This window comes from Phaenicophaeus curvirostris, chromosome 23, assembly GCF_032191515.1.
Source record: "Phaenicophaeus curvirostris isolate KB17595 chromosome 23, BPBGC_Pcur_1.0, whole genome shotgun sequence".
Lineage (NCBI taxonomy): Eukaryota > Metazoa > Chordata > Aves > Cuculiformes > Cuculidae > Phaenicophaeus > Phaenicophaeus curvirostris.
The window spans coordinates 6,296,963-6,316,529 of record NC_091414.1 but is presented as its reverse complement, the minus strand read 5'-3'; the positions used below and the strand labels follow the sequence as shown (position 1 = coordinate 6,316,529).

The 19,567-nt window shown below is 44.3% G+C and overlaps 1 protein-coding gene and 1 non-coding gene across 8 annotated transcripts in view; both read left to right on the top strand.

The window, feature by feature from the left end:
* The window catches only part of PUM1 (pumilio RNA binding family member 1), a 79,180-nt gene that overhangs the window by 32,977 nt on the left and 26,636 nt on the right, over nucleotides 1-19,567 (top strand). For 4 of the 7 annotated variants that reach the window (XM_069875214.1, XM_069875209.1, XM_069875210.1 and 1 more), the window contains exons 5-10: nucleotides 868-1,046; nucleotides 3,039-3,205; nucleotides 4,136-4,406; nucleotides 11,553-11,646; nucleotides 13,436-13,552; nucleotides 19,392-19,543. In XM_069875214.1, the coding sequence (XP_069731315.1) occupies nucleotides 868-1,046; nucleotides 3,039-3,205; nucleotides 4,136-4,406; nucleotides 11,553-11,646; nucleotides 13,436-13,552; nucleotides 19,392-19,543 (980 nt within the window). The remainder of the gene's footprint in view (nucleotides 1-867; nucleotides 1,047-3,038; nucleotides 3,206-4,135; nucleotides 4,407-11,552; nucleotides 11,647-13,435; nucleotides 13,553-19,391; nucleotides 19,544-19,567) is intronic. The other 3 variants (XM_069875213.1, XM_069875212.1, XM_069875211.1) reach the window with 2 other exon arrangements.
* LOC138730427 (small nucleolar RNA SNORD103/SNORD85) lies at nucleotides 16,967-17,050 on the top strand. The gene has a single exon (XR_011339024.1). It is a non-coding gene; the product is annotated as a small nucleolar RNA SNORD103/SNORD85 (small nucleolar RNA).

Below are 19,567 nucleotides of genomic sequence, written 5' to 3'. Positions count from 1 at the left end.
CGTGAGATGCCCTTCGCTCCATTCATTTTCCTTTGTCTGTGTCCACAGTATGTGCTGCAGTCCTCCCTCCTCACTTTGGTTCTTCACTCCTCTCCCTTGAAGTTGTAGTTTTAAAGCATTCAAAGCCAGTACTGCTAGAAGAAGTGGCACTGTCAACACAGGCCGCTCCTTCCTTCCCCACCTAGTGGTACTGACTCGCGTGCTGTTGCCAATCTGAGCAGGCAGGAGGGGAGAGCTGCTTCCCTTCTCTCCTGGGGCATGTTGGATCACCTGCTGCTGCCCAACCAGAGCTTGTAAGGAGACATCTCACCTTAGTCAGGTCTGAGTGGGTCTCAAACCCTCAGGCTACAGATGTGGTAAAGGGAATGGGGCTGATACAGGAGGACAGGGGATGAGGAGGAAGAAATGCAGTTCCCATAAACTTTTTCTTGAGGAAATCAAGAGAATCTAAGAGAAATCCAAGAGAAACAGTGATAGTGACATGAATGTGGCAGTTCATAGGACTAAGAAATCGGATGTAGGCTGGTGAGACGGTAGGATGATGTTTTAAAGGGCATACCAAGACTGTTTTTTTTTCATTTTACTAAAACTGAAATCTAGAATGTTGTTTTTTTAATAGCAACCTTAACTTAGAGACTTACATTTCTGAAATGTTATGATTTTAGATTTAAATATAGTTCTCCCTTGTAGGTTTGCAGGCTCTAGTATCTTAAAAAGTGAAAAGCCATCTTGCTTTTTCTAATGGACATCAGAGCTGAAAAGTTGGCACTTCTTAGTATAACTAAGACCCTCATGTACTTTTTAAATGACTTGCCTCCTCTGAATAGTTCGATCTGCTGATAAGAATTACCCATGTTTTTGTTCCAGATCACTCTGTTTCCCAACCAATTATGGTTCAGAGAAGACCTGGGCAGGGGTTTCATGTGAATAGTGAAGTCAACTCAGTGCTTTCACCACGGTCAGAGAGTGGAGGACTTGGAGTTAGCATGGTGGAGTATGTGTTGAGCTCATCTCCTGGAGATTCCTGCCTAAGGAAAGGAGGATTTGTAAGTGCGCCCGATTCTGACATTTGAGTTCCCATCATGTTCTTTTCTCCATTTGCTGCTTGGTTTGTTTTGTTTGTTAATCCATTCCTGAAGGCAGATGTTTCTTTTATTTGCTCCTAGTTTAGCTGTCTGTCTTAAAATGGGTTAGGATAGCAGCTTAAACATTGTTTCTGGCTTAGGGGATGCAGTGTGGGAGATGGGGTAAAGGATGGGAGAGTTGCTGACCTTCCCTCATTCTTCAGATAAGCACCTGGCAGTAATACCCCAGCTAAGGGTGTTGTTTGAAGAGTATGTGAATATACCTGTGGGTTTTGAATGAGGATGTGGCTGCTTTGTGGCTGGCTGAGAACAAAAAGCTTCATGCTAGAAGTGTAATGTAGCTACAAAAGCCGCTCCAGCTGGGGAGTGCTTTCAAGGGCATCTCGCTTCCTATGGAGAAACAGCATTAGTTGCTCTGCTTCGTGGGATGGGGATGGCAGCACAGTTGCTGCTGCCTCAAATCCGAGGATATGGTGAGAGGCGTAATCAAGCCCCATCCCTGTAGTGAGAGGAAAAGGCTGCAGCTCAGCTCTGCTTCATCGGCCAAGTGCTAGGTCAGGGATTGTTCAAAAACATGAAAGCAGAGTAGGTTTCTTACTGCCAGACTGCTGTGCTCCATCTCCTCAGGAAGCTGATTCGTGGTTGCCTTCATCCATCCTCTTATTGTTGTTCCTCGTTAGTGGGCACCTGATATCCCTGGTGAACCCTGAGCCTGGGAAGGAAGGGCTTTGAGAAATGAGCAGTCAGTGGAAGGAGCCAATTTATCATTGGGATTGGGGGTTAAGGAGCATTGACGGTCAAGATGCCAAAAAAAGGGTGAATATCACATTGTGTGGGCAAGAACTGGGCTCCAAATTTATAATTGGCATTCTGAAATCTGCTCTCTAATATCAAGGAAGCAGGATCTGATTTTATTTAAGAAGCCGCATCAGATGATGATTGTTTTTAAAACTATTTTGTTTCTCTAAATATGGAGAAAGGGAATCCTTCCCTGCAGATGGAGAGAATGGAAAGTGATTTAGTTGATACAGGGTTCAAATGCCCTGTTGAATTGAAGCGCTTTTCCCTCAAAGTGGAAGACAGGGTTTGAATGTCTGTCTTTGTGACGGTACCAAAGCTGTCTGTGATAAATATGTTTATATGCCCCTTGCTGTTTTTTATCATAAATTATGTTGTTTTTCTTCTCCCTTTTGTTGTTCAAAACTCTGCCTCTGGCATAATCGCCCTTGATTCTTCTCCCGAGTGAAATGAAATACAGACATTAAGGGCAGGATTGCTGCAGATGTAACACCAGTCATAAAAAGCTCAACAGAAGAGAAATAGAGAAATTTTTTTTTTTCCCTTCAACTTCCCCCCCCCGCCCCCCCCAAAAAAGGTGCTTTAGGATTATATGAACCAATGATTGAGTGAGTGATTGACCTAACGGCTCTGTACCTTGGAGTTCAATGTGCAAATCCCAGCAATATCCCTCAAAACCAAGGTGATCCTGTTCAGCTCAAACCCATGTATTTGTCCAGTCATCTTTGACTGGAGACAGGGACTTTTGCAGAGACATTAATTCAGTTCATGCCCCTACAGTACATACTCTTATATTTTAAAGCTCCTGAGTTAATTTTGAACTGCCTAACTCTGATCTAGAATGAGGATTTGGATAAGAATTCTTTAAAAATATTTCAGGGTGGGATTTTTAGAGGCTGTAGAGCCAGACCCTGGATCACTAAATAGGAGAAACTCAATAGACAGATAAAACCTCTTGTGAAAGGGTGAGAACTTTGTTTCTTCAATTATGATTGACCATTTTTGCTTTTTTTAATCTACTTTTATTTGTACGATCTCCCGTTCGCAAGTTCCTGACTTTATTGTGATGTATTTCTTTGATTTGTTACCATCTTGGAATAAAAGCAAAATTGATCTGAAAATGAAGCTTATTAAAATGATGTCTCTTTTGCCTAGGGGCCAAGAGATGCGGAGAATGATGAGAATGACAAAGGGGACAAGAAAAATAAGGGCACATTTGATGGCGATAAGTTAGGAGATCTGAAGGAGGAGGGGGATGTGATGGATAAAACAAATGGTTTACCTGTGCAGAATGGAATCGACGCGGATGTCAAAGACTTCAGGTACGTGCACTGTTAGTTAATAATTAGTATTGCACTGAACAGGTTTTTCTAAAGATTTTCTGTGCTGTAGTGAAGAAGCCTTTGACTCATTGAAGCAGAGGGATGATCTGCTGTGAGCAGGGAAGCACTGTGAGAAGGTGGTGGATAACATCTGAGAGCTCTCGTCTCTGTACGGCTGCTTCTGTATTTTGTAATTTTGTTTTATTTTCACACCTGTTTTTAATTCATCTTGTGGAATTCCTGTGGAAATACCCACTGAAGATGTTTGCTCTGCTTATATGTTAGTCTAAATTATAGCTGGCGTTTTGGACTTGTTCCTTACAGCTCTCAAGAGATTAAAGCCCTCTGAAATTGTGGCTATTGATGTAATCGATGCATTTTACCTGCTTGCTGTGCCTCCTCTTGACATCCAGGAGAGCTGTAAAAGCCAAACCAACGTGCTGTGAGGCTGCTGGCCCTCACGTTGGGATGAACAGTTTCCCACTGTAGTTCAGGGCTTATGTTAGGGAATTAAGAAAGATTTGAAGTGGGATACGGTGCCAGAGCATTACCTGCTTAATAATTACTGAATAGCTTTATGAAAAAAATAACTGTGGCATTTCTGAAATCCTGCCTTGTTGTGGCTGTCTCTCTCCTCAATTGAGGAGTAGAAGGAAACTTAGTTTTTCACACTTCTACTGTAAGAGGCCTTTAAGGCAAGGGACTGGGGGTTTTATGAGTGTGGCTTCGGCTTTTGTTTTTAAACACATAAATTGTTCTGTAGAATCCATTTAGGGAATTATTTCAGACCCTCCTTTTATTTATTCTCTGCTTTCATCACCACATCTACAAGCCGTTCTGGTGAGTCATGTCTGTTGCTCTTAATCGATTCTGTGTGACACAGCATTAAGTGGGGATGCTGAGTGACAAGTGTCTTTTCTCTCTGCATAGCCGTACACCTGGTAATTGCCAGAACTCTGCAAGTGAAGTAGATCTTTTGGGTCCAAACCAGAATGGATCAGAGGGCTTAGCCCAGCTGGCGAGTACTAATGGTGCCAAGCCAGTGGAGGATTTCTCCAACATTGAGTCCCAGAGCGTCCCTCTGGATCCCATGGAACACGTTGGCATGGAGCCTCTTCAGTTTGATTATTCTGGCACTCAAGTACCTGTGGACTCAGCCGCAGCCACTGTGGGGCTCTTCGATTACAATTCCCAGCAGCAGGTAAAGTGTCGTCTGGCCCTACCCTACTGCTTCTGTTCCTCCAATAGAGTCACTGTGGGACGAGCATGAGCTCAGGCTCTTGTCTCCTGGGTGGGATGGGGGAAGACTTAGAGTGGTTTCATCCTCTTAATGGCATCCATCTGTCTGGAGTGGTGCACGTGTCCTCCTAGGGAGCTGGATGCAGATCTGCTTTCCATGGCCACCTGAACAGCAGCCTGAAGGACCTGTAATAAACAGCAGTTACCAACAGCACTTTCTGTGTGTTGATTGTTTTTAGCTTGAGTGAGTTTGTATTGGAGAAGAGTAATTAAATTAGTAAAAGCTGCTAAACAACAACAAAAAACCCACCCCACCCTTGAGCCCTTCAAGTGACTTAAAGGTTAGATAACTATTGAGCTGTGACATTACCACATTGCTCTGGGACCCAGGCTGAAGGAATGATGAGTTTTAACTGGCTTGTGCTTGAGCGTGGTTTAACACCTGAGTTCAGAGTCCAGTGCTACAAAACTTTATCTCAGCCCAGTGTGTTTGTTTGACCTTTTCTCCCACGTAAGTGGCCCGAGCTTCTCATCTTGGACAAGTAACACAAGTCCTTGCTTTGTTGTTGGCTCCTCTTGAATGCTGGGCCTGGATCCAGGGATCGACTCGTAATCCACTCCTGTTCCTGCTGGTTTGGGTAACAATTGTAAACTTTTATTGCTTTCCTTTTGCAAGTATGATATTGGTCAAAGAAGAATAAAACCCTTTGTTGTAGCTGATTGCAAGGGTGCATAACTGCCCCGGGCTTCCTGAAATATCTGATCCTTGTCAGCAGAACAGCCTGCTGGCACTTGGGATGGAGGAAAGGCTGCTGCCAAGGTTATGCTACAGACCCACCTTCAGAGAATTATCAGAGTCTTGGAAAGCAATGTAAATATCTGTGAGAGAGCTCAGTCAGTTGTTTTATTGCATAGCATGCTTGGAAGGTTAATATGGGAAATCTATTTAATGATTAAACTACACAGCTGCTGTACAGTTCAAAAAGGGAAAACCCAGGTAGTTTCAAGTCATTGTTTTACTCTAAGACCTTGAATGCAAGAGTTACTTTCAGACAATGACATATATTTTTCAGAGCATTATGTTCGAGCTAAGGGAGCTGCTTTGTAAAGAACCGTTGGACGTAGGATGGTAACTGCAGGAATGTGAAGCCTGTAACTTGCATTTTGTTAATGTTTTCTATTTAAGTTAAGGCTCATTTACAAGTTCAAACAGTTTTTAATTGTTTCTCCCAGCTTTTAAAAAATAGGAGTTAAAATTTGGCATCCCTTGTGCCTAGCTTCTGTAAATGACTGTGGAAGTAAGGCTGCCCTGGAAAGTGTCCTGGTTTCAGAGTGACCACGGTACGGCTCTAGCTCTGGAGGGCCCTGTCACTAGGCCTGTGTTTCTTTTTTTCCTTCTATATAAAGTGGATGGGTAATATCATAAAATCATAGATTGGTTTGGGTTGGAAGGGACCTCAAAGCCCATCCAGTCCCACCCCCTGCCATGAGCAAGGACACCTCCCACTGGATCAGGGGCTCCAAGCCCCATCCAACCTGACCTTGAACCCCTCCAGGGATGGGGCAGCCATGACTTCTCTGGACAGCCAGTGCCAGGGCCTCCCCACCCTCACAGCAAAACATTTCTTCCTAAGATCTCATCTAAACTTCTCAAGATTCGCACAGAGCTGGTGTCATCTACCCAGACTGATACTTAAAACTCTCTGAAGGGCTGCCTGTGAAGTTGCTGCTCTGTGATCTCCTTGCAGCGTGAGTTGGCGGGGAGCTGGAGGTCCTGGTGCTGGAAGCACAGCTGCACGCCCACCCGGCTCACGCTGAGAACATGTGGGCCAGGCAGGTTCATAAGGACCATTACGCTCAAGTTTCAGCTTTGTTGCAGAGACTGCTCGCGCCTACAGAAAAGGCAACTTGTGCAAGTGTCAGTGCTGTGTTAAAGATTCAGTCTGCTGCCAAATGGGACCTCTTGGTGCATGTTTGTGTAAAAGTGATGTGTCCTCACTTAGGATTGTACCTGTTTCCTGTATACGCGATACCCAGCAGCCAGTACTCCTTGGTGTTCTCTGTCTGCCAGTTATGGCCTGTGTGAAAGAAATCTCACTTGGCAGTATAGTCTTTTCCATTCAGTTGTCGGAAGGAAATATGTCCTGAACAAAAGGATCTTGTCTGTAAAAGTGTCTTTCTGGGTCTGTTGGGAAACATCATATACCCTGCAGGGACTACAGGCAAGTAGAGCTCAAAGCAGTATTAAGAAGGGCCGGTCTTACCCATGCATAATCTGATTAGAGATGTCAGATGTTTATATTGCAGAAGAAACTGCCTTAAACAAATCTAATCTCAGCGTTCCTATAACTGTAAAACACAGATCACCATGTTCTGGTTTCTCAGAATTCTCTTGAGGAATTCCCTTGTGTTGCAAATGTTACTTCGTTTATGTCCTCGTGTGAGTGAGGAAAATGGTATTGCTTTGTGAATCAGAGAATACTTTGGGTTGGAAAGGACCTTAAAGATAATCTAGTACCAGCCCCCCTGCCATGGGCAGGGACGACCCATGAGAACAGGCTCCCCAAGGCCCATCCAACCTGCCCTTAAACACCTCCAGGCACAGCGCAGCCACAAGTTCCCTTGGCAACCTGTTCCAGTGTCTCACCACTCTCATGGTGAAGAAATTCTTCCTAATGTCAAGTCAAAATCTGCCCCTCTCCAGTTTATACCTGTTCCCCCTTGTCCTGCTGCCACAAGCCTTTATGAACAGTCGCTCTCCAGCTTTCTTGTAGCCCCTTTCAGATACTGGAAGGTCGCTAGAAGATCTCCTCCGAGCCTTCTCTTCTATTTGAATATGATCATCCAACAATTTTCTTATCCACCCATCAAATCAATATCTTGCCAATGTAGAGAGAGAGGAGGATGTTGTGGGGGGACCGTGTTGAAGGCTTTACAGAAATCTAGATAGATCACATCCGTTGGTTTACTCATGTCGACTGCTGTGGCTACCCCATCATAGAAAGCCACTAGGTTGGTCATACAGGACTTGCCCCTGGTGAAGCCGTGCTGGCTGCCATTAATCACCTCCATGTCCTCCATGTGCTTTACCAGAGCTTCTAGGAGGATCTGTTCCATGATCTTCCCAGGCACAGGGATGAGGCTGGCAGGTCAGTAGTTCTCAGGGTCATCTTTTTCTGCCCTTTTTAAAAATGGGCACAACGTTGCCCTTCTTCCAGTCACCAAGGACTTTTCCTGATTGCCATGACTTTTCAAATATCATGGAGAGTGGTTTGGCAACCACATCTGCAAATTCTGTCAGGGCTCTGGGATGCATCTCATCTGGTCTCATGGACTAATAAATGTTCAGGTTCCTCAAGTGGTCATGAACCTGATCCTCTGTAGTGGGAGGGGCTTTACCCCCCTGGTCACCATCTTGATGTCCTGTGACCCAGGAGGGGTGAGGAGAGCAGTTATTGGTGAAGACTGAGGCAAAAAAGTTAAGTACCTCAGTCTTCTCCTTGTCTGTTGGTACGTGATCACCATTTCCAACCATCAGTGGGGATACGTTCTCTTTGATCTTCCTCTTTTGATTGACGTACCTGTAGAAGCCCTTCTTGTTAGATCAGCAGGTGATCTGACTGAATTCTGAATCAGTGTCAGACACTTGTAGGGTTTCACTCAGAATGTGATGATTTCCAAGAGGCTAAAATGCTCCATCTGTACATTCTTAGAACCTAACCCTCATTTGGTAAATTCCAGTTAATAGTGTTGTAATGTAATCCAGTTAAAAGAGGTTTCTTTTCCTTTTTCCACTTATTGGAGACCACTATTTAATACTGAAATGTGGTTTAACCTTAGTTTTCTGTCCAGCAGGTTTCCAAATAAGATGACAAAAAGCTGTTGCTGGAGTTTAGCTTTCTGGTTTTGGGAATACAGGTATGTGCGGTCAGCAGATGGAGACAGTGCACAGAGGCTTTAACCCTCCCTAAATACACAGTGTTAATGATTCCTAGGGCTTATGTAGTGCAGGGGCTTATTGGGCTGAGTAAAGCCTGCAATGGTGATCGTTTCTGTTGGCTCCGCTTCCTTGTGGATGCTGCAGACAGTATTGAAATCTGCAGTTGCAAAAAGTCTTTGCTGTTCACTCTTGAGTTTCTCTCCAGTAAGTTGAGTCCAGAGTCTGGGTTTGCAGGCTTGCAGGAGCTGTGGTTGAAAGCAGAGGGGGAGAGGTTGCTGACTGGAGTTCCCTACTTGAGTATGTGGCTTGGATACCAATGTTTGCCCTTTCTTTGGAAGAGAAGCTCCATGAAGATTTTGAGAGCGGGTCTGCTGCAGATGAAGGAATCCTGCCTTCATGCTTGCAATGCAGGGTGAATGCTGAACGTTTGCATGTGGCTCTGAAGAAACTCAGGAATACTGTCTGAGGAGGTGATCACCGCTGCGTTGGAGCTAAGTCTTTAGGTTCTTTGACTTGAGGATGCAGACATTCACCCAGTAATTTCCTTAAGCAGATGAAAGGACTGCCCAGCCACTCTGTTCTGTTTGCTTCCCTTCTGTTACACCAGTCATTATAAGTAAAGGAGCAGCTTTTTAATCTCTAAGTCTTTAGGTAAACTCTGACAGCTGCTGGCAGCAGCCATTTGTGGAGCATTTGGGATCCTGTGCCTTGATTTCAGCAGGAGAAAAATGCACAGAGTTGGTGTGGATACTTGTGTGTCTGAAAGTCAAATTTAGCAGTCGTCGGCTGCGCTCACACAAGGGGGAAGAGCAAGCAGAGAACAAAGAAATACATCAGCAGGTGAAATATTAATGCTTTGAATAACTGTGTGTTCTTTTTCTGCTGGTACTTCTGATTTAAAAATGGATCTATGAGATGCATTTGGGAGCTGTGGAAGTAATCACGCGTGCAAACTGAGCAAAAGAAAAAGTATTTTCGGAAAAGATAAGGGCTTTTTTGCCCTTAAGACAGGCAGCTGATGATCTAGCCACTTCGTTGCCTGTTCACCTTGGTGGAATATGTGTTAGCAGACTGGAAAATCAGATCCAGGGATGGAAAAGGATATGAAAATGAAAGGTTTTGGTGAGGTGTTTGGAGCTGTAGAAAGCTACAATATTGGATTGCTGAACTCAATTCAGAAGCAATAGAGAAGAAGAGGAACTCAATATGGACTGCAGGCTACTTGTTTGGGATTTATCAATACCCAGCAGTGAAACATTTAGGGATGTATTTTTTTGCCATGTCTGCGGATGCCAATTAGCAAACAAGGTGTTGCTGGAGACTCCTCGAGAGCCTGTACCACTCATTCCATTTCCTGCAGGACACTGTCCATGAAGTCCTTGGTTCTGTTAAACTAAGAAACGTCAGTAGAGCATCTGATCCAGCTACTAATAACAGATGGTCTATTAATGAAGATTACACCCCTTATCAGCACTCAGCTTTGTGTAAGCACGAAGTACTGCTGAATGACATGTTTAAAACAAAAGAGGGAAAAAAGGTGTGTTCTGCATAATGGTTTATGGCCCTCCTGATATTCAGCCCTGAGATGTGATAAAGAACTGGATTTCAAGTGTTTCTCCATAATCAGCATTCCAACGTGCCCTCGATCTATCGACGGGCCCCAGCTTCTTAAGGACTGAGCGATCTTCAGGGCAAACAGTTGTGGCTAAGTTTCTGTACTCAGAATATCCCTTCTGGATCCCCTCAGCACTGAGTTTCTGCATCTTTAATCCAATACTGATTCCTTACGTGTTATGTTCTCCTCCAAACTTGTAAAAAGAGAAGAAAATAAAGGTGACTCGTCTGGATTTTGTTGCATTTTCTCCCTGAACAGTACAGTTGCTCAGATGCTCTCAGGAGAACCAGCTCAATTTTTTGCGTATAAAAACACACCCTAATTTTCTAAATGATTCCTTGCTACTTCTTAAAGGTTGTGAGTTTCTGCCAAAAATTTGGGCAGAATTATTATTGCTGCTTCTGGCAGCTGAAGTGGCTCTTTTGCCGGGTCTGAAAGGAGGGCAGAGATAATGGGTGTGAAAATTGAATTTAGGCCTAGATTTTTTCCAAGTGAGTGGAAAGAGAAAACATTTATCACAGTAGTTTGTGAAGAAATTCACACCTCAGAGATGATCACTTTTGGGGATGAATGTTTCTTCTGGATAGTTTCAGAGTGGCTATTCAGCTTGTGTATTCTTAAATGTTTTAATTTGAGCTGAGCGCTGGTCTGCTAAGGGATTGATTCAGGGAGCGTTTTGTTTCAGTAGAGGTGTAGGAAGCTGGAGAAGTAAGGTTTTGGTAAGGACCTGGAATAAAGAAAAAAAAATAAACAAACTCCAAGCAACAATACTTTAGTGTAATCTTCTCTCTTTCTTACTGAGAATGACTGTTTTTAATGCCATTGCCCTCTGCTTCCTAATACTGTAGAGAGCTGTAGAGTGGCAGATGTTGCATGTGTTTTGGGTGGCTTAACCAAGGAGTCCCTGGGTCTGATTTCTGTCTGTGGGCAACAAAGAGTTCACGTTCCTTGCCTCGATTCCCACAGGAGTTGCTGGAGGTCGAGGGCTGTCAGGTAAAGGAAGCATTTTGTCCAGAAGCTTGTGAGCTCCTGAGGCTGGCATCCCATCTGATGGCTCTGAAGCCGTCTCAAGGGCATCGTCTCCCTGACAAACCTGGCTCTGCAGGCAGCCAACTGTCCCGCTTGCCACTTCACTCGCATAGGTTGCCGCTGGTGTGCCTGCAGTTTTGCTGTGCTCAGTGATGTTCAGGATGTGGAAGTGCTGGTGGCAGCTACTGGTGATCCAAAGGCTGCAGTCAGGGTCTGTGTGTTTGAGGAGGAGCTGGGAAGGAAATGGCTTTAGGGCATTGTGCAGAGGAAACCCTGGCTGCGGTTCAGCCGTACTTCAGAAATACATGTGTATATATATGTGTATCTTTTTCAGATGAATTATCATGGGCAATTGATTTCAAAGGGCTTTGGTTTTTTTCAATCGTTTTGAAATGTTTCCCTTTAAAGAGGACTGTCTGTAGCTGTGAAAATAAATCTAGTGTAAAGGAATTGCTTTAAAAGGAAGGGGAAGAATGCTTTTTGTGCATGACTAAAGGACTGTATTTGTGCTTTTGTGCCTTTAGTTGTTCCAAAGACCGAATGCCCTTGCTGTTCAGCAGCTAACAGCGGCGCAGCAGCAGCAGTACGCCTTGGCAGCTGCCCACCAGCCTCATATAGGTAAGTTTTGCATTTAATACATTACATTTTACTGGATTTCTGGTAATGCTCTGAACACATTGGGAAAATACAAGGGAAAAAAGGATTGGGAGGTTTTCACAGAATAATGGAATAGTTTGAGATGGAAGGGACCTCAAAGCCCATCCAGTTCCACCCCCTGCCATGGACAGGGACACCTCCCACTGGATCAGGTCGCTCCAAGCCCCATCCTTGAACACCTCCAGGGATGGGGCAGCCACCCCTGCTCTGGGCAACCTAGGCCAGGGCCTCCCCACCCCCATTGTGAAGAATTTCTTCCTAATGTCTAATCTAAATCTTCCTTCTTCATATTTAAAGCCATTCCCCCTCATCCTGTCACTACAGGCCCTTGTAAAAGGTTCCTCTCCAGATTTCCTGGAGCTGCTTTCAGTACTGGAAGCTGCTCTAAGGTCTTTTTGGAGCCTTCTCTTCTCCAGGCTGAACAACGCCAACTCTGTCAGCCTGTTCTCATAGCAGAGCTGCTCCAGCCCTTGCATTATCTCTGTGGCCTCCTCTGGACCCATTCCAGCAGTTCCATATCCTTCTCGTGTTGGGGATTCCAGATTTTTGAGAAACCTAAATATGTTTTTACAACTAGTAAGTGATATGCAAGCTGGAGTGTAATGTTTGAAGATTTACTCCAGAAGTTTTCGAGTACCTTTTGCACGCTTTATAAAGCTCTTGAGCATTCACGTCTGGTGGGAATAACACTCTTATCTTGCTGAGTGTGCTGCTCCGTAATGAGTGTGGTGAAGGACTTGCTTGCTCTGATTGAATTGGGGTAAGCAGCAGAGTGAAGCAAGGGCAAAACACGGTGTACACTGGGATGTGCTTCCTGCGGCTCAGCCTGCCCAAGCTCTGACTTCAACTTAAAGATGTAATTTATGCAAACACATGATTCATGTTATTGAAACAGTATAGATTAACTGGGAAGAAAGCACTTAATCCTGTGCACTGAGCACCAGGACAACTGCAGAAGGCCTACTCATGGAGGATTGGAGTTAAACTGTCTTAGGGTTAAGCGTTTTTAGCACAATAAGCAATTGAAGTGGCAGCTCCTCCTGCCTGGAAGCCCGATACAAATGTGTGGGTCTCTGCCCACTCTGTGCAGTGCATTTGTGTGCTTAATGGGATTCAGGGATAGACCTGAATTAAAATGGTTTAGCTGTATAACTGACTCCCCTTCACCTTCTCCTCCCCTCCACACCCCCTCCCGCCCACTGGTAATTTCTCTAATGATTAAACTGTTCCCTTGCAGAGGAAGGCAGTGCCTACACGGCAGTGGTAGTGCCCTATGATGTTGCCTGTATGCTCCTGAGCTCCTTCCAAACTCCTTAATTGAAATGCTGGTACTGGGTAGTGGGCCTGGAATCCAGAAAGTAGAGGAAGTTGGGTCGTCATCAACTTGCTATAGAAGATAGAGAATAGTAATGAGCAATTAAATAATGTCAATATCACGCTGGTGTTAATAGTTGCCTAAACAGCAAGGCTGGAGAGATACCTGAGCAAGTATGACTGTTGCATACAGACCATTTTACCACTCCAGCCTTCCTTAGGAGGTGTTTGAATTAGTTTGTTTCATGTAAATTATCTTCTGTGGATCGTTCCACTATGATTCCGGGAAATGCAGGGATTGCTCACTGCCTGCAGGAAACAACCTGTAATCAGTTTGAAAATACTAAAGCAACCTGAGTGTTTGTTTGTCACCACCCAGGTACCAGAGGCATTTTGGTAGGGCTTCAGTTCTAGTTAAGTTTGTTTTTACTGACAGGTATGTTTTCAGCAGGTTTAGCTCCTGCTGCCTTTGTTCCCAATCCGTACATCATCAGTGCTGCTCCACCGGGAACGGATCCGTACGCAGCCGGACTTGCAGCAGCTGCAACGTTAGGTGAGATATTTCCAGTTGTCCATGCATTTGTGACCGTTTTCTGTGCCAAAACTGCTCATGGGTCTGTGATTATGGAAGTTTAATATTAATATGTTGTTATTTCTGTGAACAGATAATTGTATGTCAGTAAGCTGAAATGGCATTTGTGTTGGAACCCTATTTTATGTTGATAAATGTGATAATTCTTGTATAGCGCTTGCTATGGGCTCTCTCTTGAGGAGCAAATCTGAAACAAAACACTTGCAGATGTAAATGTTGCTCCATGTTTGGGGTTTTTTTGATAGCTGGCAGCAGCAAGAGATACATTTGAAACTATCTTTATTAGATGCTAGAAAAATGGAAGATGTGTTTTCCTGCCGGGAAAGCAGGAAAGTTTTATTTCCTTGCTGTTCAGCTTGATTTACTGTAGCGCATCCTGCAAGTGAGATCCTTCCTTTTGCTGAAGTCTGTTCAGAATTTATGCTTTTGAGGTTCTGTAGGTAAAACCATCCCGTATGTCCTCGTGCTGTGAATATGCAGGTTTCCAGATGGCAGGCAAAGATAGTGCCTCTTGTCTTCATGTAAGATCTTTCTCCCAAACGTTCGTGTCTAAGTTTCCAAATTCTTTGCAACTGTCAGAGGCAAACTTGTTGTATCTGGTGACGACAGCTCAGTAAAACAGCTTATCAGACACTGCGAAGAACACGCTGTATGTTGAACTTTTGCTGTGTATGCTGTGAAGCTCTTGCCTAAGCGTTGAGGACAAAGGAAGAATGTTCTTTCAGAGGAACATTTTTGTAACCATGCTTTGCTTTCCTTGAGACGCTGGGAGAGGAAACTGCCTGCGTTTTGAATAAAAACAGCTTAGTTCAGCGTAGTGGTGACTTTTAGTGGAACCTGCGCGCTGTTACCACACTCCACTTAGAACTTAAGTACTCATTGCCAGTCCCTTCAGCTGTGAGATGGCTTGTACTGAATCAAAGCCATAAAATGCTGGTTGTAGGTGAATCCAGTGCTCTGGCAAGCAGGGATGTGGTTTGGTACGTGACTTTTTGGTGTGTTCAGCAGCCCTTACGTAACCACTGCTTAGCTGTTAAGCTTTGAGGCCAATATCAGGTCAAGCTCTGCCATGGGATTTCAGCAGCCATTCCCCAGTTGGATAGCATTTTTAGTGGATTGTATGGAAGTATGTAAAGAATCAAGATGATAATTTGAAGATGGGCTTTGGACTCCCTGGCCATTGTGGATTTTGTATGCTGATTGCGTAATAACAATGCAAGATTAAGTTTAGGTAACAACATGTTGTTGGCAAACAAGTGCCTCTGTGATTAAATGGAATAAAGCCAAGAGCAAGAGTATAAGGGTATTTCTAACAGTCCAGGAGTTGATAAACCACTGTGTGATGATGAATGTGTGGCAGTGAATGAATGACCTGAACTCTTGGTGGCAAATAAAAGTCAGAAGCTTCAGTCAGGACTTAGCAGGGCTGAAGTGCTAGAGCAATTCCTGTTACAGTCAGAAGAGGTGCTTAGTGAATGAATGCCATAAAAAACAAGATTCTGGTTGACCTTTCTGCATCACCTCAGTGCTACTAGAGCCAGTGCTCCTTTAGTAATGCACTGAAGTTCAGTGGAGCAGGAGGTCAGCGTCTTGATTTCATAGAAAGACCATATGGAAGCGCTGCCAGATTTCTAGGAAACGGCGAGTGTGTTCGCCTCAGCTTTTTTTTTTTTTCCCCCCTCTTTTTCTCAGCGGTATTGAAGCTGCAGCTGCCTTAATATCTGTTGGGGCCTTACAGATTTGAAATAGGAAACAACATGTCCCAGGATACCTAAAGCATCCCGCATCCCGAAACTTGGCATCAGAATCTCTACTTCAGTAATTTCTAATCTTTATGACTTGCAAACAAAAAGAAAGGACATGTAACACACTGCAATGTACTTGTAGGGTTCCATCACTGAGAAATGAGTTACTTCATCCATGTTGTTTGGCTTTGCGCTGTGACAGCTAGAAACAGCAATATAACAAATCTCACTCCTTGTTGATTTTTGTTTTAAGAAAAGCATCTTTTCTGTCTAGACTTGAGCAGCTTTGAAAGCCACCTCGGTACTGAGTGCAGCGCTGAGGGGCGTGGGGCAGTTTAGATATTTAGAGGTACATATAAAGTCAGGAGGCCTCCCTGATGCAGATGGGAGCATCAAATTGGGAGGATGTAGAGAAGTTTGAGATGGAAGAAATTACTTTGAAGTTGTTGGTAGTTTATTGCTCAGTTAGTTTTAGAGCAGAGGGAATACTTTTGTGTGTTTTATGGCAGAGATAATTTTGTCAATTAAAATTCTGCCATTATGGCAGCTTTTTCATGATTGTGAGACTGTCAGCCCTGTGATAATGCTCTTTTCTTCCCAACAATAGTAGCGTTTTAAAGAACAGATTTGAATGCAGGGGGAAGGGCTTCCTAGACTCAAGAAAAAAATCGCTTTTGAGTTTAAACCATGGGGAATATGTTACAGTCTTTCAAAAGTGCTGTGAAATTGTCTTCTGTCATTTGAGAAAGATGTCACTCAAAACAAGAAATCTTGCCTTTTGTAAGACAAGTTGGGGAATGTTGATTCCCTTTGGGGTGTTGTGTTACAGGTAGAAAAGTGTTCCTGCTCTTTGTAGAGAAGTGGATGCTGGAATAATCTGCATACAGGAAAAGCACAATGCTGCTTGACTGCAGGTAGAGTCGGGTTGGATGTGGCTACACGGTGCTTCTCCAGCTTGGGTTGCTCAGGAAACTCACTCACTCGGTGGTGACCTGTGCTCCATGTGGCTGCAGTTCAGGGCTGGCCACAGGGGTGGATGCATGCACACACTCAAGGCGGTGGGGTTCGGGGAGCACGCGTGGCTGGCTCTTCCAGCTGCCTCAGGCATGGTGTCGTGTGAGGGTGCTTCTCATCTTGGATCTGTGCTGGCCCCAGGGTTTGCGTGGGGCTGCACCAGAGCCCTGCAAGCTCAGCTGTTGTCGCCCCACCCATGAAAAGTCACCGCTTCATGGTGGTTGCCAGACAGGTGGTTGTGAAGTGGTCAGCTCACAAGTTGATAGTGTGATAGGGCTGCTGTCTGAGTTTTAAGATGCGAGGTTCTTGAGGCTGTTTAACCCCAGTGGTTGCTAAGCCCTCAGCCTTGGCGAGAGGGGGCTGGCTGTTCCTGCAGAGACTGGAGTGTGAAGGCTGAGATTAAAAGCAAAAATTCCGTTATGAACACACTTACAGGTGGTTTCGCTAATGTTTCTTGAAAGGAATATTTGTGGCTGTCTGGCCAGTGTGTGTGAAACGTGGTAGTGGGAATATTTGATTTCAAAGGCATGGGAATGGCTTTAATTTTCTCATGTACGCGTATCTTTATTAAAGTGTAAGAGCAGGTGCAATATTTCCTGAAGAAACACTCTGTCAGTCTGGCGATGATGACACACTTGCCCTCACTGAGAACGTTGTTCAATAATGAGCCTCACCATGCGCTCAAATGAGCTGAGCCAGACTTGCAGCTCTTTTAAGCCCAGCTGCCTGCAAACTTCAAAGACTTTTTCTCCCTTCTTCTTTTAAACACCCAAGGCTTTTGCGGATCTGATGAGCAACCTCTAACCAGGAGAAAAATCCCATCTAGACTATGCTTGTTTGATAATTAGAGCTGAGATTAAAATAACCTGAAGCGATGCCCACATTTTGCCCAGATAAAGGGGATTGCTGCAACTTCCCAGTAGCTGAGGGCAAGCGCAGACTGATTACTGGCATAAAATGAAGCAGTTACAGCTATTTTCCTGTTGAGTGCAGAAGCAACCTAGCAGTTGCCGTCTGGTCTGTATATAAGCAGGTCTTAATCCATTGCTCAGCTGTGTCTGTACCTGCTCAGGTGAAGATGAGCGATCCTCTTGGGACTGATTCGTTTTCTGCAGGTTTTTCATTTCCACTCTCATTGCTTGGGAATGTCCAGTTTGGAAGGTAAGGAACAAGTGGTTGCTGCTCCAAGACAAGCTTGAGTAAGACGGAGGAGTCACCTCTGCTTGGCAGCACACAGTAAATCGTGCATGGGTGGATTTTGTGGCAGAGATTTAGCATGTGATACAAATCCGACTGCTCAGCGTGTGTTGCTGAAGTGCCTGGCATTGGTCAAGAAGCTTCTTGTAGCCTCTCCCTGCTGCCTGTGGGCTGGGCGTGTGTTAGTGACACTACAAACCCCTAAATTTGGGGAAAGTACAGTGATTAGCACCAATAAGGAGAGTGACTATTAACACTTTTTAAATAAGAATTTGATATTTGACGTTAAATTAACATCTTGAAGTGTTGCTGAGTCTCACCAGTCCATGGTATTGGTTGTGGGAGCAGCATCCATCCTGGCCCAGACCCAGACTGTCGCACAGGGGTTGTTTTTATGTCATGCCCGTAGCTCATTTGAGACAAACATGTTACTGGATTAAAAAAAGAGAAAGCCGAAAGAACAAAGGACTTCCTGGATTCTCCCTCCGGCCCACCCTTTTTTTCCAAAGCTTGCACTCTGCAGTTTCTTTTGCATCTTTCTGCTGTCATCCCTCATTTTGTGGGAGTATTTTTGAGTATCTTGTGTGAAACACAGTTTTTGGTGTGTTAATACTTCTATTTTCCTTGCAGAGCTTTACTGCAAGACCAGACTACCAGCAATGCTAAAACAGCTTGCTTAGAACTCAAGCACTAGCGGTCTCTCTTAAAATAGAAGCTATTTTTACTCTACATAAGAACAAGCTTGTGGTTCAAATTCACTAAAGCCATATTTATTCTCCAGTATCAAATCCAGCTGTAGCACTTTTACCTTAGGGCTGGCATGTCCTGAGTTACTGCTGCCATGGCAAAGGAACCTGTGGGATAGGGGAGGTGTTTGAAAAGCAAAGGAAATACTACTTCTTTTCTGCTGACCTTTCCAAAAGACACAGAACAGACATATTAAAAATAGTATTGCATTCACATTCGAGTTAGTTGGTGGGTGGGCTCCGCTGATCAGCGCAGGGTGATGGTTGCTCCCTCTCTCTAATGCTGTTCTTCATCAGCTGGAGATATTTAAGGATACTGGGTGCTATTCTGTCATCACCAAATTAATATGCAGTGTCCTGAGACTTGATAAAACACAGAAACTTCTAAAGCTGTGCTTTTTTTGTCTCTTTCCAAGATTATTATTGTTGCTATTAAGCCTCTTAGATGTAGCCAGCTGTTTAAGGAGGAGGGAATGGAAAGGATACAGGATCACACAGGCTCTTTTAAGGTGGTTTGTGAATGCAAAGTAGGACTGGGTGGCTTGAAAAATAACACCGTGGACACTTGAGAACTGATGCTATCCATCTGCAAATGGTTTTTAAAATGTGACAGAGAGCTAAATGATAGCTGTGAATGTCAGCTGAGATTAGGAGACTTGCATATCTCTGTGCTTCATAGAATCATAGAATAACCAGGTTGGAAGAGACCCACCGGATCATCGAGTCCAACCATTCCTATCAAAAATGCTTTAACAGGTTTCCTTCTCCTGTGGTTAGTGATAAAGTTTTGTTCCTTCAATATACAATGAAGGCATAACAATAAAAACATGGGATTTCAATGGGATCACTGGTAGCAGAATTTGACCTCTTCCAGCAAGCTAAAAGCAAGTAAAGGTGAAATTTCAGGTCTGACTTCTAAGCTCTTTAAAAATGAAGAATACAAATGCCAGAATCTCTCTGTATTTGCAAAGGATTTAAAGCCCAGCACCTTGGAATAGGATTAGTTACACCAGAGATGACGAGCAGGTATTTCTGGTGCTGCTTTTCTGTGTAACACTTGTCCTGCTGCAGGAGCTGACCAGTTCCCTTGTGTTTCAGGCCCAGCGGTTGTCCCTCACCAGTACTATGGAGTTACGCCCTGGGGAGTCTATCCTGCCAGTCTCTTCCAGCAGCAAGCTGCTGCGGCTGCTGCGGCCACCAACTCAGCTAATCAGCAGACCACTCAGCAAACCCAGCAGGGCCAGCAGCAGGTAAGGGCAGGGTGCTTCAACGTC